At 42.4% G+C, this 19,707-nt stretch overlaps 1 protein-coding gene across 1 annotated transcript; it reads right to left on the minus strand.

The window, feature by feature from the left end:
- Positions 1-1,019: 1,019 nt before the first annotated feature.
- Positions 1,020-15,708, minus strand: LOC119726472 (protein Wnt-2b-A-like). The gene is made up of 5 exons (XM_038198175.1): positions 15,380-15,708; positions 12,760-12,989; positions 4,553-4,833; positions 3,351-3,612; positions 1,020-2,108 (listed from the first exon to the last, which is right to left on the minus strand). Exons 1-5 carry the CDS (start codon positions 15,463-15,465, stop codon positions 1,669-1,671), a joined length of 1,299 nt encoding a protein of 432 aa, XP_038054103.1. The 5' UTR covers positions 15,466-15,708; the 3' UTR covers positions 1,020-1,668.
- Positions 15,709-19,707: the final 3,999 nt, after the last annotated feature.

Here is a 19,707-nt window from a genome sequence, read left to right on the forward strand (position 1 = left end):
GCAGACATTTGTTTTGTTCCCATTCAGATCCATGTAACCACAGCGAGGCTGAAGGAAAAATAGTCTGGTTCCTTTTGGCACAAAAAACCATTATCATTCAGTACTGTTATTGGATACAGGGAACATGACTGAAATGGTGGAAGCATAATAAAGGTCTATTAGCACTGCAGGCGTACTTTCTGGAGTTTGTTAATAGCGTTGGTATTGGTTTTGATTTATTAACTTGTCCAATTAATTGACAGATGTAACGAATTCATAGAAATTTAACAACAGATCGACAATGGGTCTAAAGGACTGGAAAATAGCACACTTGCTAATGCTGTCTAGCCCTAGCCCTTGACACGTTGCCAGGGGTGCATTCAAAAAGAGACGACCGAGCAATAATTTATCTCATGACTGGCAGCTTCCCGCATGTTCATGAAAACTTTCTTGGGACATACCAGGCAAGCTGGCCCCTTCGCTCACGGGAAAGCATCCCTGGCAATGAGTTAGCAAGACCTTTAATAATTTGGGCAGATTATATCAGCTCAGTATAAAGAACAGCTTTAGATAGTGTGTCCTTAAAGGAATATACAACATTTGCAAACATCGAAAAATAAAGCTACCAAGTTTTTGCGAAATACCTTAATAGGATGTTGGTAAATGACAGTCTAAAGCATCCTGTAAAATTATGGCACCTGGTGTGAAGTCATTTTCAAGAAAATGGTATTTTTGTAAAACTGTCCAGCGGTGGTCGGCCGACCACCGTTGGAAAAACCTAACTATTTTTCAACTACTGCTCCAAATTTACCATTAATTCAGTCCAAATTTTGTTTGCTATTGGTTACATGTTCATGAACGGATGCAGGCCAGCTAGACTGGTACCCTTACCTTACAATTTTCTGGCATCTGTAAATTGATCCATTTTATATTTAGTGGAGTCGGGGAACCAGACTGCTTGAACAGTTTTGTTTTTCTTGGTTTTTCCAGCATTTTCGAACACAAAACTTCAAACAGGTGAGTGTAACAATATTTGATCTATTATACTAACCCCTTAAATAGTTCATTTCTGAAAATTACAGCAAAAGCCAATGATGTATATTCCCTTTAAGTGGGCGGTTTTTCTTTCGATGGCTTTTGACGGATTGTCGCACTGCTTCAACGGCACCCAAAAGCTGCAGCCGTGAAACTCTCCCGCGTCAGGCCGCACTCCCAGCTTTTCACAAACATACACGGTTCGTCTGTAGTGTAGGGACTGCAGTTAATATTCGCTTGATATGCAAGTGGTATTGATGTGATATTCTACAGGGATGTTCGAGTGGTAATTCAGTCAAACTCGAGTCGTGAACTACACAATGATCGATAGGACTACAAATCTTCTGTCCCTACTTGAACCGACTATGCATAGGGCAAGCAAACATGTCCACACCACCAACTGCAACATCCCCAACTTATTGTACAAAATCCTAGCTCCCAAATGAAAGTGTCAACAATCGCCAATGTTGTAATTTTAATTCAAACATTAATAGAATTATCAACAAAATACTCAGTTGCTTATAATAATATATATATTTGTACACTATTTACAGAGCACAAAGGGCAGCATGCACCATAAAAAATGACGCCTAAAAATAAAGGGGGCCGTTGCCTGAATAGTCTTCCCCGAAGTTTTAATACTGCGATTGAAGTTTATATAGGAGCTGTTACTGAACTATGAATGACCGGCTCATTGCCCACAACAGGTGTTTCTCTGCTTCTTGATTGGTCATCTCCGCCGCGTCTGCGTTTCCTGTCCCGCCTCTTTGATGGTCTAGTTCCCTGCCTCCTAGGTTTAGTGGTCACCTCGGCCGCCGTGGGTGCCTCGCTGCCATCTTGCAGGGTTTGGGTAGACACCAGACCATCATCAGCCAAGATGCCTACCACGCTTGCCTCTCCTTTGCAGGTGTGTTGGTCGACTGTCTCGGTGCACTCGCTGCAGCGAACGAAGCAGCACCAGTGGAACTTGCACTCGCATTGGCTGGTGCGCTGGACACGCATGGTGTTGTAGCCCCGCCCACAGCACATGACGTCACAGCTGTCTGGACCCTGGGAAGTCTTGTTGCAAACTCGGCCTGCCGTGCCCAGGGAGCCTGTTAAAAGTTAAAGGGAGCAGAAGAGAACTTGAACGTTTAGTAATTACAAAGTGAATGACATCATCATTTCTGGTTCTTGCTGGAGTAAACATGACTGGTCTTAGTTTCAGTGTTGTAGTCGAGACTACAACATCCGAGTCCTCCTGTCCGAGTCCTAGTCCGAAAAATCCGAACCTGAGTCCTCCTAATGAGCGGCTCATAAATCAAATGTTGTCATACATATTAACAAAAATAACCAAGTACGAATGCACAGTAAGCTCAGACGAAAAATGCGACGCCGACGGCACATATTATGGAACACCATATTTATGATTAATTTTCGGGACAAACATAACAGACAGACCATCCGACCGACCGACCGACCGACCGACCACCAAGTGACATGTAGATGCTTCTGCCAGAGCTTAAACATTGCACCCCGCCCACCTTTTGGGGACATTTCCTCCTTCTGGAAACCGTCCAACCACTACACAAAATGGCGTCCACCTTGTTCGAGGAAGATGTTGTACAGCGCAAGTGCAAGTGCACAATAAGCTCTGGCCGCGTTGCAAGAAGTCTGGCATGAAATCGATCAAAATGAACCCTGCCAGAGTTTAAAAATGCGATGCCGAAAAATGCGACGCCGATGGCACATAATTATGGCACACCATTCTTTGGTCAATTTTCGGGGACAGACAGACAGACAGATAGACAGACCAACCGACCGCACCACCAAGGGATCTGAAACTTTGATTTCATTTAATTTGTAAGCAACAGGGCTATTTAGGATCAAAAGTAGGACATGTTTTTTTTGACACGTAGTAGCCTATGTCTTAGTCCATGTTTATGGACGGTATCGGTGTTTAGAAACAGGGTTCCAAATTGATACCCTCCCTGGAAAAAAATCGATCCGGAGTTGCCTGTTATAGAGTGGGTATCCCATCAAGTGTTACACACCTATGTTCCGACACACCAATGTTCCGACAACCCTATGTTCCAACTGCTCATATTCCTATCCCTAACCCTAACCGGGAGTAACACAATCTAATGTGCGGGTAGTCGGAACATAGGGGTGTCGGAACATAGGGGTGTCGAAACATAGAGCAGTCACCCACCAACTAAGCATCCCATGGGTGCATGGATCATGCATGGAAAAACGGTATATTGCGCGTCTCTTGTTGCTTGTTTTGCAGACTCCCAGAAGTTCAAACATCTCGCCTCCTTATCTATGCCGAATCAACCACAAGTGCAGCAGCCTACCTGTTTCAGGATCCCTCTTGCAGTAGTCCGGCGACTGCTCGAAGTACACCAGGTTGGCCCGGTTGGGTCTGCGGTGGTTCCTGGTCACGCTGAGTCCCGTGCCGTCCTGTCCCATGGTCACCTCTGAGGCCTCGTCGTACTTGGCCCGTAAGTAGTCGCCCACCTCTCGGAAGTCCTGCATGGCCTTCCAGCAGGTGCGGATGGAGCAGGACCCGCTGACGCCGTGGCACTTGCACTCCAACTTCATGTTCTTCATCACTGCCTGGAATTGATGGGATGAGCATACACAAACCAGCATGATCAAATGTGTGTATAAAACAACCAAAAGTCATCACAAGTCATGGTACGACATCTGCATGGAAAGATGTTGTACATGGTAATACTTCCGACGTTTGCAGAAGGTCGTTGGTTCGAGCCCCACCTAATAGCTTTAGCTAGTGATTTGTTTTCTCGCATGCCTTTGGACATTACCGAGAGCGTTTGAAGTTAGTTCTATAAAGGGCAAAAACAATATCGAAGGCAATAACAAGTCATCACGTTTCAAGTCAAGTTAAAAGTTATCCGATCGAACTTTGACAAAGAATCTATGGACAAATCACGAGCTCTTCCTTTAACATAGTTCATCCACTGTTTTGATCAGATTAGTAATTGACTCAGTAACAACATTTTTATTTGTAATAAAAAAACACACAACAATTTTGTTGGTGACTATTGCTAACCCTCACCGAATCATTATTCATTGGTTTGCTGATGTGGAATATTTTGATTAAGTGCGAGACATGACTGAAAAAATATTTGAATGGATGTTGGCCATTAATTTTAAAAAAAAGTCCTCCTCTCACAAAGAGCCCACTTTCCACGACCAGCCTGAGAAAAATTCAACCGTTTTCTAGTCAAAACTGGTTTCTTCTTTTTAGAGAGGAAGAGGTTGGGCGCTGTAAGGACCTATACTGGTTCGGGAAGTTAGGTTGGCGTAGAGGTTCTTTTCTCGCCTTCCACCGCTGTGACCTGGGTTCGATTCCTGCCCCGCTCCTCATGTGTATTGGGATTTTCAGCCCCTCCTTGATTCCATAGATTTTCTCAGTATATTCGTCTGTGGTTTTCCTCCCATCGCTAAAACTGTAGTTTCTTCACTTTGTCTTCTCTTTATACTGGGCCCCATGAATTGGCTATACCTAGTTAAACAAGAAATAAATAAATACCCTCCGTCCCGCCCTGTTGTTGTGAAGGTTCATCAACGCTCTCGGGTCTCGGTCCTTCCGTTCCCGAGAGTCCACGAACTGCCGGGCGAAGTCGTGGGCGAACTTGACGTTATCGCTGCAGCCTCCCCAGTCGAACTCGCCGTGCTCGTCCCGGCTGGAGCCCTTCTTGGACGGGTCGCAGGCGCAGTCCAGGAGCTCCCCTTTGCTGCAGGACCGGGTGATCTCGTGCACCACGCCGGCTGAGGAGATGGCGTAGACGAAGGCAGCCTCCCTGCTGGCTTCTGGAACGTGAATGAAACATAATTGAGATGCTTATTATAGTCGATAACACAACTGCGAAAAGTGACTAGCTCTAATAATGAGGTGGTTTTGAGAAACCGAGGTGTGTGGACTCGATGGTCGCATTCAGTATGCTCTGACCGTCATTTAGGGACCTGTATGTATTTTCTGACAGTTATCTGCGGACAAAAAAGCGGGTTCTGAAATCATGTTTCTATTATTATGTTCATATCGTCATAGAGTGCATGTTGATTCTGAGAAACAGGGGAACTTATACCTCGGAGCTTTCCTCCTGATGATGACGGTCAAAGAATACCGACCGAAGAGTCGGGAAAACAACTCTTTTTCTTCTCAGAACTACTTCCTTTTAGAGTAAGTCACTTCACCGCATAGCAATGAAAAATGTACTAGTTTTTGTTTTGACTAGTTTTTGTTTAGATCTCAGGCAAGTTTTGGCAAGATCTCAGTTTAATGCTCAAGGGCAAATAATGACCGATTGCCAGGAAAATGTTGCAGCCCTTTTTCATAACATGAAGGACTTTGAATAGCTTACATAACACAGCAATTACATTTTTTATAGGCAAGGAATTTGGAAACAGTGTCCAGAAATGTGGTTCATTCGTTCATTCATTCATGCATTCATTTGCGGTTTATTTCATTAAAAACGCCAAACAAAAAGTCAAATGACTAAAAATGTTTGATTTACAGTAGGATAAAATAACATTCAACAGTAAGGAAAACAATTTTTTTTTTAAAAATGCAAAAATACACTGAAAAAAATAAAATAAATAGAAATAAGTAGGCAAATAAGATGTGTTAATAAAAATCACTTTCTTAAAAGGTTGAAAGAGAAACGTTAGCAGGTATGAGACTGTGTAATGCTATTACAATAAAAATAAATTAAGAATTTTGCCGTTCATCGTTAAGCAGTTACCATATGCATTATTGGGCTTTGTTTGTTGTGCTGTGAGGCGTGAGGGAAATTAGGCCTATATAAAACTCATTGGGTTGAGGCCAAGGATTATAGGAGTATCTACACAATTAAAAGTTTAAAAATGTACTTCTTGGTTTTGTTGTTATTTCAATGTTGACACTTTTTTTAGGGGAAATACTGTATATTGATATCAGGGATTTGTGCGGTGTTGTAACGTGACAAGGGTGTTTCTCAAACCTCGGGTAAAGCGAATGTACGTCTTTGGCTTCAGGCTCCGAAGCCAAATAGGTCTTGGCTTTCCGACTCACATAATGGGCGCTACACGTACATGTATATTAGGATCATCACATCTAATATGGAGTGAAGCCATGTACTCCGTCGGGGAACCTTTTAATTTGGTCCGAATCTTTTTTAAAGGCCTGCATATGGTTTTGGCTCACACAAAAAGCTGGATCTGGTGATGAAAGAGATGCCTCAATATCGGTCGCTTGCTACATACAGGAATCACATTCGAGTCTTATGGTGCCGCGAAACCACATCTAAGGAGCCTTTAATAATCTGGTACCAATTTTTGAATGGTATCAAGGTCATAAACGAATCCGAAGATAGAAATGAGAGATAATGCTTAAGAGTCAGAGCACAACCGCACTGCAAAATGTCTTGCCATGTTGTGTTTTGACGGGGCGGGGAACATCTTACGACGCTGTCCTCCATCCGCGGTGATCGGCCAAGCTGGATCAACAAACCACTAAGACCTCGCTAGCGGCCACCCGTAACGTTACGAGCACACGGCGAAACATTCACACGTAAGCAAACGGTGGTATCTTCTCCCGGCGCTTGGGGCGGGCCCAGTTGCGAGGAAGAAGCCGCCATTCATTGCTTGAAGGTGTGGACATTGGATATGATATGGCTAATTTGGTTTATACCTCCACGATACTGACACGTGTGAGTGCTTGAAGAACTACATTGGCAGACTGTATTTCAACTTATCAAATACATTTATGTATAAACATTATATAGCTCCCGCCAAAGGACACTTTGATTGAATGTAAACATTCATGGAGTGACGTCATTAAACCGTCTAATGAGCTGCTGATAAGATGTTAGCTATCTTAACACGGATATCAACTGAACTATAATTTCGTATGGCAGGGGGAATTTTCAAAGGAAATGTAATTCTACCATGACGATATAGGAAAACACAATCCATGATCCTACTTATACCAAAAATAGATCGTGACACTAAAACGCAATAAACCCATCGTTTTCGTTGATTTTTCTTAATTGGAATGGCTTCAATTCAAATCTCCTTGCTATTACCAAATGCGCATGTTAGAAAGCAAGGGTTTAAAGGTAAATATCTGATATGAATTATTTCAAAAGCTACACTGTGGACATGGTTCAAACATGGTCTCGTGGTCCGTTTTAAGTAGTAGTAACGGATTTGTTAAACTTACATACCGAAGATATTTCAAACTGCAAAAGGTACAGTTTGAAATTCTCAGACCCATGTACATGTACAATGACTCATGCCTTTACCATTCCAGGCTTGTACTCCCCCATTCATGGCTGGATACATGGTCAAAGCAACCCAGCCCATACAATATAACGTGTTATGCTGTGTCAACACTGTCGCGATGTCGGCTGAATTATTAATTATCCGATTATACCAATAGTCATTAAGGACAACGGCAAATCAAACATACTGAGCGGGTCGAATCCGTGCGAGCAGCCGGTGTCGCTGGCGTGTTGTGACGGTATGGCCTGCCCGCCCATCTCCGGTTCGGATCGATTGAGGAATGGCTCAAGTGGAATTCCTTCCTTTTCAAGACCGTTTTCATCAGATGTACTGAGTCTCTAAATAGATTCTCACACTTTGAACCACGGCAACGAATACTGAGTTATTTTTTTCTGTCGATACAAGCATTATATGGGAAGTTAAAGAAGGCCCCCCACAGTATTTTTTCTTATTTTTTTCCCATGTGGTACCGGTGTGCCCTGAGTATCTCACTGCAGTGGGTCGGGTGAAGTTTACTCAGTTAGAAAGGCCATTAAAAAAAAGAATTTCACGAACCCCAAAATATACTTGGGAGAAATCAAGAAACCACAAGAAATCAAGAATTCTAGATTGAAGCTGACATACACCATGCACACACAAATACAAAAATGTAGGGCAACTAGTGCCAAATGTCACATAGGACTATTCCAAAAGGCAAACTTAACGAAGTTGCTGCGGTGTTCTCTAGCATACTCTAAATTTATCATTTTTTTTCAAAGGGTGGGCGGGGGACATTTACCAACCCCACCCCTAATTGACAGCCCTGCCTACGCCCATCTTGTTAAATGTGTATTTAATTAAAAGCAAATATGACTTCGCATCTCTTTTCGGTTCCCTTGTTACTTTTCTTTTCTTTTTCAGGGAGGGGGGGGGGGAGCACCCCTTAACGCCCCATCCTGGCGACGCCCACGAATCACGTCAATCAGGAAGAACATCCCAAAAAAGCAACAATGTTCACAAAATACGAACAACTGAGTGTTTTTCATGCGATTTCATGTTTCCACCGGTGAGTTATGATTTCGCAGCCTCTGTACTGCAAAGGTAAGACTAAGAATCGGTCGCTACCTACAAGTATCGACCCGCTTGTAAACCCTTTTGTGTCCCGTGCATGACCTCGCATTCTCCCATTTTCCGCCTGATTACCTACAATTAAACTAATCTTCGTTGAAACCCGCTCCGGGTAATTACACTACCGGGCCGGCCCGTTGACCGGCCCCCTGCCGCCACGGGCGACATTACCAGCAGAACACGGACCGTTTTACCTATCTTCATTCACAGTCCAATTTAAGGCAAACCGAAAAAATTGAGGTGGTCTGTAAAAGATTTGAACCCTTTTGGCGGAGATTAGGAATAACAGCCTCCACCCACCGATTTGGAGAAACATTCTTGCATTCTTTTTTTTGTGTGGTATATTTTAAACAATTTGGCAAGGAAGGTAACTAGCATGAGAGTACATGTAACCATGTCCTTGGGATATGGTGGAATGTGGAGATACAGGAAAAGTAGAATGTCCAACAAACAGAATACAATTTAAAGTTTCCTTTTGCCATTTTTAAGGGCATTTTGGTGCCTTTCTTTCTTTTCTTTGGTGGCTCGTTGTTGTTTCACTTTCAGTTCATGACAGTAAGCCAAAAAGCAACGTTTTCTCACATTATGTTTTCAATGCGCAAATGTTGGGTTCGCAATTTGAACAGAAAACCCCTAAACTTAACATTGTCTTCCTGAAATGACATCGCAGCAACATCGTCCTCATTTGTCCGGGAAAGCATGGACAATTTTCAGATGATTAAAGAAGTGCACTTTTCAATAAGATTTACCAGCAAAGGATGTTAAATAGTTTTCATACATGAGGAGAAAGTTGCACAAAATATGTTCCCAAGCAAAATTCATGTCATGGTTCCTTTAAGGGAGTTTTACAGTTTGGGCCTTAGGTCTACAAACCCATCACAACATAGTGCACGCAAAGCATGTTTCTTGCTTAGCTACATCAACCTTTTTTTTCTTTGCACGTTTACTGTTTCGCTCGTACCCCCCGCCCTGCAAACAGGACGCTGGGATACTCTGATGAATTCACGCTCTGATTGGTTGGATTTTGCGTCACCTGTGACCTGCGCGTCATCAAGGTCATGACTCTGCAAGGTTTGAAACGGCCGTTAAGATTGATTAATTACTCTTTTATTCCAGTTTATATATGTTTTGTTTTTGTTGAAAAGCGTAATAATGTAGGAAATTCTGTAAGACTTATCTGTGTTGTAAATTTACAATTCCCGTCACTTGCTCAGGCTCCGTTTCGATTCACGAACGGTCGGATTGTATTATTGATAAAATGCCATGGGAATTATATTTGTATTATGCGACGCTCAAAATTGTGTCCACATGGTCAGCAATGAAACAGAATCACATCCGGAATGGAATGTGCATATTTCTATGGGAAGTTTTCGGATAACATTTGCGCACATTGTCTAACTGCGGACTTCAACAGCTGCAGCCATATGCTTTATACATAGGTCATAGGCCACTTCCTTCACAAGATTCTGTGAAGCTCATCAGAGTATCCCAGCGTCCTGTTTGCAGGGCGGGGGGTACGAGCGAAGTTTACTGTATCAACTTTTCCACAAAGAATAAAGTGCCGCAGGCCCAACACAAACTTCCGTTCCCAATGTCCCGTGGTGTATTTTGTGTTTCATTCTCACGTTGTGGAGGAAACCCATTGTAAAACTGTTTTGCCCTTAAAACGGGGGTTGCTACACTTTTTTTGATTAAAGTCAACAAACGTAAATCCGACAAAAAGGGACCCGCTGTTTAATATGCATTTGTGGTTTGTTGCCATTCTTGTAGTTGATGATGGAAGAAGTCTTCCCCCAGGGCTCCGATCTACGATGATTGAAATGCTTCACCAAGTTCTTTGAAGTTCTCTGATGATCTGAAGCGGAAACTAAGCAGTTTTCCCATGGCATTTTATCAAAAAATGTTCCCCTCCATTTCTTGTTGCACGTACGGATACTGTAATTTCTCAGTGGCCAAAATGAAAACAGTGCAATGCTTTTATTTCACAATCACTCTCCTACTGGGAGAATTACCCCCGAATTCCCTTAAATCTCACTCAAATCGGATTTCAACTGCGAGATTACCAAATTGTAGTCCCTTCTCCCAAGCGGGTGTCCGCGTGGCCTCCTCCCTCCATTAGAGGAAGGAGGCCTGCAGTTGCACCCGGCCCACTGATGACGGTGAAAAACTATTACGAGATCTCTGTCATCGGGCCAAATCCCCGTTTATGTCTGACTAAATATTGAGGGCTGGACCGAGTCGGCAACTCTCAAGAAAACATCCGCGACAGTGACATTTCCCGTAGAATTCCCTTCGGTGTGTGGCGCCCCGCAACAAAGAGAGAAACTGATACTTGTGTAATCCGGACGATTTAGGGAGGATGGAAGGGCAATATTTTAGGATATGTCTGCAACCGACCACCGAGGCAGAAACCGGCCGAGGTCAGGCCGTATACTTGACCCTGAAATAGTTGAGGTTTGAGAAGGGGCCAAATTGCCACCCTCGTGCTAGACTTTGAGAGAAAACGGTGTATTACAGCAAGAGGAGTACTATAAAAAATATTTGAATTATGATTTGCTAAGACCATGCGAACAATAAATTCACACCGTCCCTCTTACTACTGCAACCCACGGAAGCAGGGTGAACATCAATAAGACTTGAAATTGTTCTTTTCCTGTGGGTTTCCGATCGTACCTTTCAACCGTATGGACCAACCGCTTTAATTAAAAGCTGAAAGTTGTTTGCGGCCTGCACCGCTGCACTACTCTTCCATACTCGAGGCCAGGATCTATGATTCGGGGAACAATGATGAATCATCGACCATGTTGCTGCCAAGTCAGACCGGTCTCTGGCATTCGTCAGGTGCGTCACTGATCCCCGGCATTATGACAAAAATTACATCAACCACAGGTGTTCCATTCCGGGCCAACAAAAGACTGGAATAATAATTAGCATACTTTGTGGTGTTGTTGTTTCTTCTTTCCTTTCGCGAGTCAGACCCAAAAAACAACTCCAGACGTACCGACAGAAAGAAAAGTCTATTGGCTCATGATGCCCTGGCAGGATGTTCCACAAAAGTCAAAAGGAATCATCCTCATCCTCACGATTCTCCAAAGGGGTTCAATTTGCGGCGAACAAACAGTAATTTTCGGCTCATCTTCCGCGGCTTTTGTTGGACATCACGATGAGTTCACCTTGTTGTAGCCCCGAGCTGTGGCGGTCCGGAGACCCACGCAGTACGGGGAAACTCCAAGGTTGACACCTGCTGAACTAAGTGAGTGTTTTTGGGCGACAGAATTCAAACATCCAGCTTGTGACCCAAAATTAAGATGAGTAAAACCACCATGAGAGAATATCATTTGTAAAATACTCCGGAAATTTTAAAATTGAAAGGGGTTTCCGTCTGGTTTAATGTGACGACCTATGCAACTGAGAACAAGGTAACTAACATTGTGCATTATGCTTTGCGGAAAAAGAAAAATACAGAGATACAGGGTGAGTAAAAAAAAAAGGAAACCCAAACAGCAGGACTATTTTTTTTGTAATGAAGATCTGCATGTAGCACTTTCAAAATCTAGGATATGAAAGCCCAATTAATAAGCTTTCTTTTAGTATAAGAACTTCATTCAAATCACTCTTATACTTTTGACGTCACGGGATATAAACACAACACCGTTTGAAAGTTCTGTCCACGGATCACAAAAAAGGTAAGTGTTCTTTCAGCAAGACGAAACCAATTCACCTAGGGCCTACATCCCTATTTGAATTGTTTGGGTTTTTTTGCTGAAAGAACACTTACCCTTTTTCGATCCGTTAACACAACTTTAAAACGTTAGTTGTGTTTAAAATCCCGTAATTTAAATACATGAGTGATTTGAATAATTCTTGTTCTAAAAGAAAGCTTATTAATGGGCTTTCATATCCTAGATTTTGAAAGCGCTACATGCAGAACTTCATTTTAAAAAAATGATCCTGCCAGTTGGGTTTCCTTTTTTTTTTACTCACCCTGTATAGGCGCGAACATATGTAGCTGGATGGGGTGCGATCCAACAAACAGGTACAATTGTGAATGAAATGATCCAAATTTCACCCATCTGACTACACTTTCCGGGTGCAAATTTGTCAGCCAAATGTGACAAGTTTTTGCATGCTGGACACAAGGGGGCAGCGTGCTGCTGACTGACTGAGTCGCTGACTGACTGAGAGACTGGGTCACGGAACGAGTCGCTCATTGACTGAATCATGAGTGGGTACCAATACTGTGACTTTACTGTCCTAAACTGAGACGTTCGGGTCCATCTCGACAAGGCAAGCCTAGTCTCGTTTTAAGAACATCAAGTGAGCTCAGTTTTCAGGGTTTTAATCTCGAAGCTACATAAAAGCACTCACTTTTCAACATGACCTTTCCGAAGACGGACGTGTCCCTGTCCATGGTGCTGCAGTTCCAGCGGCCGCTGCGGAATTGGTACTGGCACTCCTTGACTCCCTCCCTCGCACCCCGGCCGATGCTGACCATCACGTCTGGGTAGTTACGGCACAGGTCTCGCTGCTTGCCCACCAACCCCGGGATGTTGTCGCACATGATGCGGGTGCCCACCGCACTGAGTTGACTGATGAACCTAGCGTGAGGGGGAAAATGTCATGATAATAACTACCGATAATGGGTCATTTGTATAGGGAGACATTCCCATGGACTTGAGAAAAAAGGTTTTTTCAACTTAAATGACCCTAAGCTCAACTTTTCCTTATTCTACCCCACGAATTTTGGTATTTTTACTTGTTGGACTACGAGCAATCGATCTAGCCTATTTATGGCGGTAAAATGTTGCCTCTAAATAGGGGCTGAGGCATTAGGGAGACATTGAGATGTCTCCCTAATTCCACATGTCTCCCTATATCCACGTCTCCCAATGAGGTTTAACTTATGAAGCTAAAGTAAAAGGTCCTATTTGTGATTGTATTCCGTTGTACTATCTCATTGTATAATCTTTGCCAGAATCCTTTTTTCCCTATTTTCTTTAAAAAAAAATTCAGTTGAAGTGAAATATTGATTACTTCTTTGTCTTTAATATCACGTCATTCTTCATTTTTTACGTAGTCACCACCGTAAGTCGCACTTGCCCTTGTGGTTGTCGACAAAAAAATGTGAAAATGAAAATAAGTATGTGTACCAAAATCGCCACTGTCTTCACGAGGGGGCGATGGTGGCGAGTTTCATATTCATAACGATGTAAAGTCATTTTGACATGACCGTCCTGGATACAAATTCTACCTTTTTTTGAACACGAAATGAAGTGATATTCATAAATACCTAAGACAATTAACCCATTCATTCGGCTCGGGTAATTAAAGACATCCAGACTCCAACCAGTCTTAAACACAGTGTTCAACACCACCCAAGCACACATTATTTTATTCCCTTATTAATAACATGTATAATTGTCTGCCCTCCATTACCAATTTTATTAGTTTTTGAATGATCACACAATCACATCAAGCTAAAACCATATCTAACAAGCTTAACGTTTGTTTTGTTAAACTTAAAGCTATGAAGATGTTTCTTTTTCATTACGAGTCTGCAGGTATACATTACATACTTTTCTATAAAAAAAAATCAGAAAAAAGTTCAAGGTTGTGAAAAGCTTGAGCATAAAGTGCCGATTATCGAGTCACACATGAAAGCAATAACATCGTGAAAAATCGGCGATGAAATAAAAAAGCTGGCAATCAGAGCTTCTAAAAAATCTGAATTTCTTTTTTGTTACGACACCGATGTTGATTTTCAATTAAATTCAATTCAAACTCATATATTTCCATACCAAAATGAGAAATAAAAGCATAGAATACACGATAGTACATAAATCAATAAATGGAGTTTGTCAAAAAGGTGAAAAGGCAAAAATATAAATAGGTATGGAGGCATTTTTGGAAGCCTAGGCTTGTGGCTAGATGCCTTGAACGAACAAACACAAAACAGAAACAAAAACAAGTACACACAAACAGTTGGACCAAGACAGAACCTAAGCATGAAAACTTATAAACTAGAACACAAGTGTCGCGGTTTGCAACAGAAATCAATCATCGTGTCCATCATCGTGTAAAAGAAAAACCACAAGTACAACGATACAGCAGATTAACTTGGCAAATTCCTCTCGTCCAACAAAGGCTAGCCCTCCTACGTGCGGTACAAACCACTTGAGACGCTAAACCGGATCGCTGCCAAATATTGCTTGCTCTCTGTGTGGGGTCTAGGTGAAGGGGGGGGGGGTAATATTGCCACAATATCTTGAGCTATCTGTCCAGATAGATACAATTTAAACTTCGGAAGTTTTAATTGGACCTGTCTTCCTGTAATTTCAGAAGGAAAATTTGATTGTAACAGTCAAACTCCACAGCAATCAGATTCGTGCCAGTTTAACTTCTTTCCAGTCAAATCGGACTACGGATTCAAGTTAAAGAATGCAATCCAGTTTCTGATACCGAAAACGCAATTCCATTCTAAAATGGGGACAAACAAATTTACTCAATAATTGCTTTACCGTAATCACACCATTCCAGTAGTTATTAATATGAAATATTGTCATCGAAATGTGGTTGGATGAGCGTTGATCATGGGCGTATTACAGAAAAAAATAACCGATCCGTGATCTAATTTAGTTTGTCGTGGCCAACAAGGCATAAAAATTGTCATTTATTGTTTGATAAATTGATTGTGGTGTACCACATCGTGTTGGTGAAGTTTGATAGCTTTTAACATGTCTAAGTTTTATCCTACAGTGCACTGTCTTCATTTTCGTGTTAACTATTCACGGTTCTTTGTAACAAGTGTGAGAAAAAGATTTCATTTCAAAATACAGATGGAGACAGTATGCAATAGGTATGTTCTCACAGTCACACGAGAATATCTTATATTTTTGTGTGTAAGACTGCAGCATGGACTCGCATGCCTAAAAACACGGTGAACATTATGGCTGTTACCACAAAGTTGACCAGAAATTATCCAACTTACCACCACGTCGATAACACTTGAGAAGGCATCATAAAGAGCAGGAGACCGCAGACGGCCAGTTGATGAACACACCGCCTCTCCCGCATCTCAATTTAATCCCAGACTTCAGATATTTCCAGAGAGAAAGAACACAAAATAAATCTCGAGATTTTTAAAAGATGGTCGAGTCAACCCTTCGGGAACACTGGAGATCCTCGCAGTGAGGTGCAAACTATTCCTGATTTGGCAAAAAAAAAATTTCAACGTGGCCCTTTCTCCGAGTTGGTTGTTACAAGTGTACGGTGTAATTCGCCGGCTTACGAAGAGCATAACGGAGGAGTGACGAGGACAGATCATGACACCGCCACCCCATTGGTCTATTATCACGATCAAAGAGTCCCGCTTACTTAATATTCATGACTTTTCTTTCTTTCTTTCATTGACCCTGCGTGTGTTGCATGCAGGCCGCCCGACAGCAGCTTTTTTTTCCCGACCCATTTCTTCCGCGGGCAATGGTGTGTGGTTAGTTGCCACTGGGTAAATGGTATCAAGATATGTCTGCTGAAAAGGCGGTCTGAAGATTACCTCCTTGGGGTAAGATGAGAGGATGGGCCAGATAATGGATGATTTGCTAATCCTTAATTGTTGGAGGAGTACTCCCTGTCATGTCTTATTACAAGGATACGTCTATGACCTACCATGGAGGAACACCGGGTAGTGATTGTCCTGTAAAGTTGAGATCATAGAGGCATAGGAGCTATTAGAAACAGTTCTAATCTAGGGAGTTTGGGCTAACCGCTACACTATCTCTGTTTGTTACACCTGTTTTGGTGTGGAAGATCATGTGGGAATGTATCGATCATTTTCCCCATTTTTTTGCCATCCTCTTAAGGGTGTATACATGTACTTTCTTAATCTTTTTCCATTTTATTCGGGTAGTCAGCTTCCTCTATAAGCATGCTCTAACTGTCCAGAAACTTATACTTCTCGTACTAGTATTACAGAAAGCTCTCTAATCATTTAATTAGGAACACATTTTATAATAATGTACGTGTCTGTTTGCCCGAACTTACCACGTTGCGTGTACGGTTGTTATAAATTACAACAAACCTCAATTTTCTAGAAAGGGGATGCCGACTTTACAAGGCTTCGCTGAGATCCACGAGCTGATGACTAACTTTTCAACTCCATAATTACCACCCAAAATTACTGAAGAACCCTCCATTCAAATTGAAGACAGAAATGTGGTGCGATTTTCTCCAATCCAACCAGAAACCAAAAAACCCCGAGGACCCCCAGGACCAGCGAATTAGACTCCAGCTCGGACAAGAAGCGGCCTGACCTCAAAAGGATAAACTCGGGAGTCCCAAAACATCAAATTTAATTAAAGCTATCCCAGGTAGCCTCTTAAAGGGGTGTGAACGAGTCATTGTGGCCGGCGAATCCAACCCCAATCCAGCCCTTTGAGACTAGTGTACACTGATCCCTTCTGACAGGGTTTTTTTACAGGGTGAATTACCTTTGTTGGGTGTAGGAATCGGCGGGGGCGTTTGAAGATTACAACCGAACAAGCCTCTGCTTTTCAATCTAATAGTGGCTCGGGTCAATGGTCCGGTGATCTTTTGTGGCGGACCGTTCGTACTGTAAAGCCAACCTGCTGGGTACCTCCATGGTTATAAGTGGGGTGTTGAAAAAAGGTTGAAATGAGCAAAGTTGTGGCTTTTGATTAGCGGTGTAGGTTTAAGGACTGACTTGCATGCTCTGACAAAAGAGCAAGGAAGTCTTCAACAATACTTCCTTGCTGGTGTTTTCTTATTTAATTGAACCACTGCGGGGGAGGGGGGGGGGGCATTCTCGAAAGATTTTTCTACACGTCAAGACTTCATCTACGAAAATACAATAGTGATAAGGAACTTTTCCCAGCCAGTTTCTCTCAGTCCCATCGCGCGTTGTAGACTGCCGCGCGGTGAGGCATTTGCGTGTGCGACTCTGTCAGCGGGTGCGGATCGGGTGCTTTGGGCCGGAGATTTCGCCCGTGCCGACCGCGGAGGGGGAAAACACAAGCCTGGCGTCGGGTCTGTCGACAGCCCGTCGGCTAGACAGATGGTGGGCAATGCTGACAAAAATGACGGCAACCGCTTAAAAAACGGCTGGTATTAACCCAATTTCGTTACTCTGGTATGCACGCAGTATATGAGACATTTTTTTCAAACTACTTTTTGTATTACATCTATTTCAGAACATGACAATAAGCCAATGAGCAAACTTTTCTCACAAATGTTTTCATTGAGCAAATTTTGGGTTCACAATTTGCTCAGTGAAAACCCCTAAACTGAACAGAGTCTTCCTGAAATGACATCACAGCAACAGCGCCCTCAGTTGTCCCGAAAAGCATGGAATTTAATGAACAAAAGTGCTTAAAGAAGTGCACTTTTCAATAAAATTAACCAAAAAAGTGATGTTTTAACTTTTTAAAATTAGTTCTCATACAAGAAACTTGCACAAAATGTGTTCCTAAGAAAAATTGTTTCGCATGGACCTTTCAAGATTTTGAGCAATTTAATTTTGTAGCTTCAAACGAAAAAAATGAACACAAAACAAATGATCCTATATACCTTTAACTTTCAAATTAACTCACTAGAGGGACGCATCCGCGAACGCCCCTTACTGGAGACTGAAAAAGTCCCGTAAAATTATGAAATGTATGTAAGCTTTCTACCTACCGAGGCATCAAACGGAGGGTTGTACACGGTGGATAAAAAACAGACGAAACCGAGATATTATTGCTAATTGGACCAGAAGTAGGGCACATGTGAATCAAAGGGAGATATCCTCTGTTAGGGTTGAATCTCCTCTTTAAAATGACACCCTGATCATGTCCTTACATTCACGGTTGGCTGAGCAGCGATCAATTTTATGAAAGGTATATTTATAGAATTGCGCCACTTTTCAATTGTGGGTTTTGTTGTGTCAAAAAGAGATTCCATCATGAAAAGTGGTGCAAGTCTCTAAACAGACCCTTTCATAAAATTGGTCACTGCTCAGTCAACCGTGAATGTAATGACATGACCAGGGTGTCATTTTAAAGAGGAGATTCAACCGTAACAGATGACATCTCCCTTTGATTCACATGTGCCCTACTTCTGTTCCAATTAGCAATAATATCTCGGTTTCGTGTTTTTTTTTATCCACCCTGTATATTGGCCATGCTATTATGTTTTATTTGGCTTTCGTATTGAACTGCACCACGTATACCTCGTTATCATGCAGTAAATAAAAAAAGGAGAACACTGTTCGTCAATGCTTGATTGCCCAACCTTGATAATAAATGACCCAAATTTGTAGGTTAATTCTCGTAAAAAAAATTGACTTCGGAAAGAATTTGCTCAATAGTATAGGCAGTGATAGTGCGTTGCCCAACACTGGGCAAAATCCTATCCCATTTGCCCGACACGTTCTTTTTGTGTGCGCATTTCAGCATGGCAGTGAAGGTACCGCAAAACACACTGAGTAACTCAATAGTTCCAAAGATCCACAAACACGGGTGTCAACCCTCCTGCCTAATGACTCGACCCACGGCCTACTTTCTCGGCTGGTGAAAGGGCCTGACGCGTCGACAAGTTCCCGTAAATTGTTTCATCTACAGCCAATTACCCTCCCATCATTCAGTGCGGTTTTTCTGTTTGTGCTGCCTATCATAACAAACTTCTGGCAATTTTGTCTTATAGTTCACTCGTGCCAGAGCCAAAGACGAGGGGAGAAGACAGGCCTATATACTTGTCCGTGAACTACATGTTTTTGCATCAATAATGGGTTGAGTAAGGCGGACATATTGGGAGGGCGCGGTTTGGTTTGGGTAAATCAAATGTTGTACCCCGAACTAAATAGCGTCCTGTTATTGTATCCACCCTATGCACGGTTAGGAAGCTTGACAACTGAAAAATGACAACATTTTGACCCGGGTCAAATGACACTTTTCAGAGGCATTTTCCGAGGACATCTGACCCGGAAAATTGTCCATTTTGACACGAACATTGTCTTTTTGACCCAGAGAAGTGTCAATTTAAGCCAAATCTAACCCGGATAAGGGTCAAAATATTGACGAGCTGCAGTCTGTTGAAGATCAAATACTTTAGTAGAACAAGAGCTTTTTTTTTATTAATTGATGGAATTGTATTGGGAAAAAAAAAAAAAAAAAACCAATTCAGTATTAGAAATAATTCGGGGAGAGCTGATAGGTATGGACGGTGTGTCTGGCTTGTTTTTCTTAGGCCAGCGCCGCAAATCTACGCCGAGCTCAATCTGCAAGTTGGAAGGATGCAATGGTGATCAAGCGTACGTGATATTTA

This window comes from Patiria miniata, unplaced genomic scaffold, assembly GCF_015706575.1.
Source record: "Patiria miniata isolate m_02_andy unplaced genomic scaffold, ASM1570657v1 HiC_scaffold_2, whole genome shotgun sequence".
In the NCBI taxonomy this organism is placed as follows: Eukaryota; Metazoa; Echinodermata; class Asteroidea; order Valvatida; family Asterinidae; genus Patiria; species Patiria miniata.

Bases quoted from the DNA above. Each gene is read 5' to 3' on its own strand.
- LOC119726472 (XM_038198175.1), bottom strand. From the start codon at position 15,465: ATGCGGGAGAGGCGGTGTGTTCATCAACTGGCCGTCTGCGGTCTCCTG. The intron at 3,613-4,552 runs GTATTTATTTAT...CATCAATTCCAG, and splicing joins ACAACAGGGCGGGACGGAGG to GCAGTGATGAAGAACATGAA. The intron at 2,109-3,350 runs GTAGGCTGCTGC...AACTTTTAACAG, and splicing joins CAAGAGGGATCCTGAAACAG to GCTCCCTGGGCACGGCAGGC.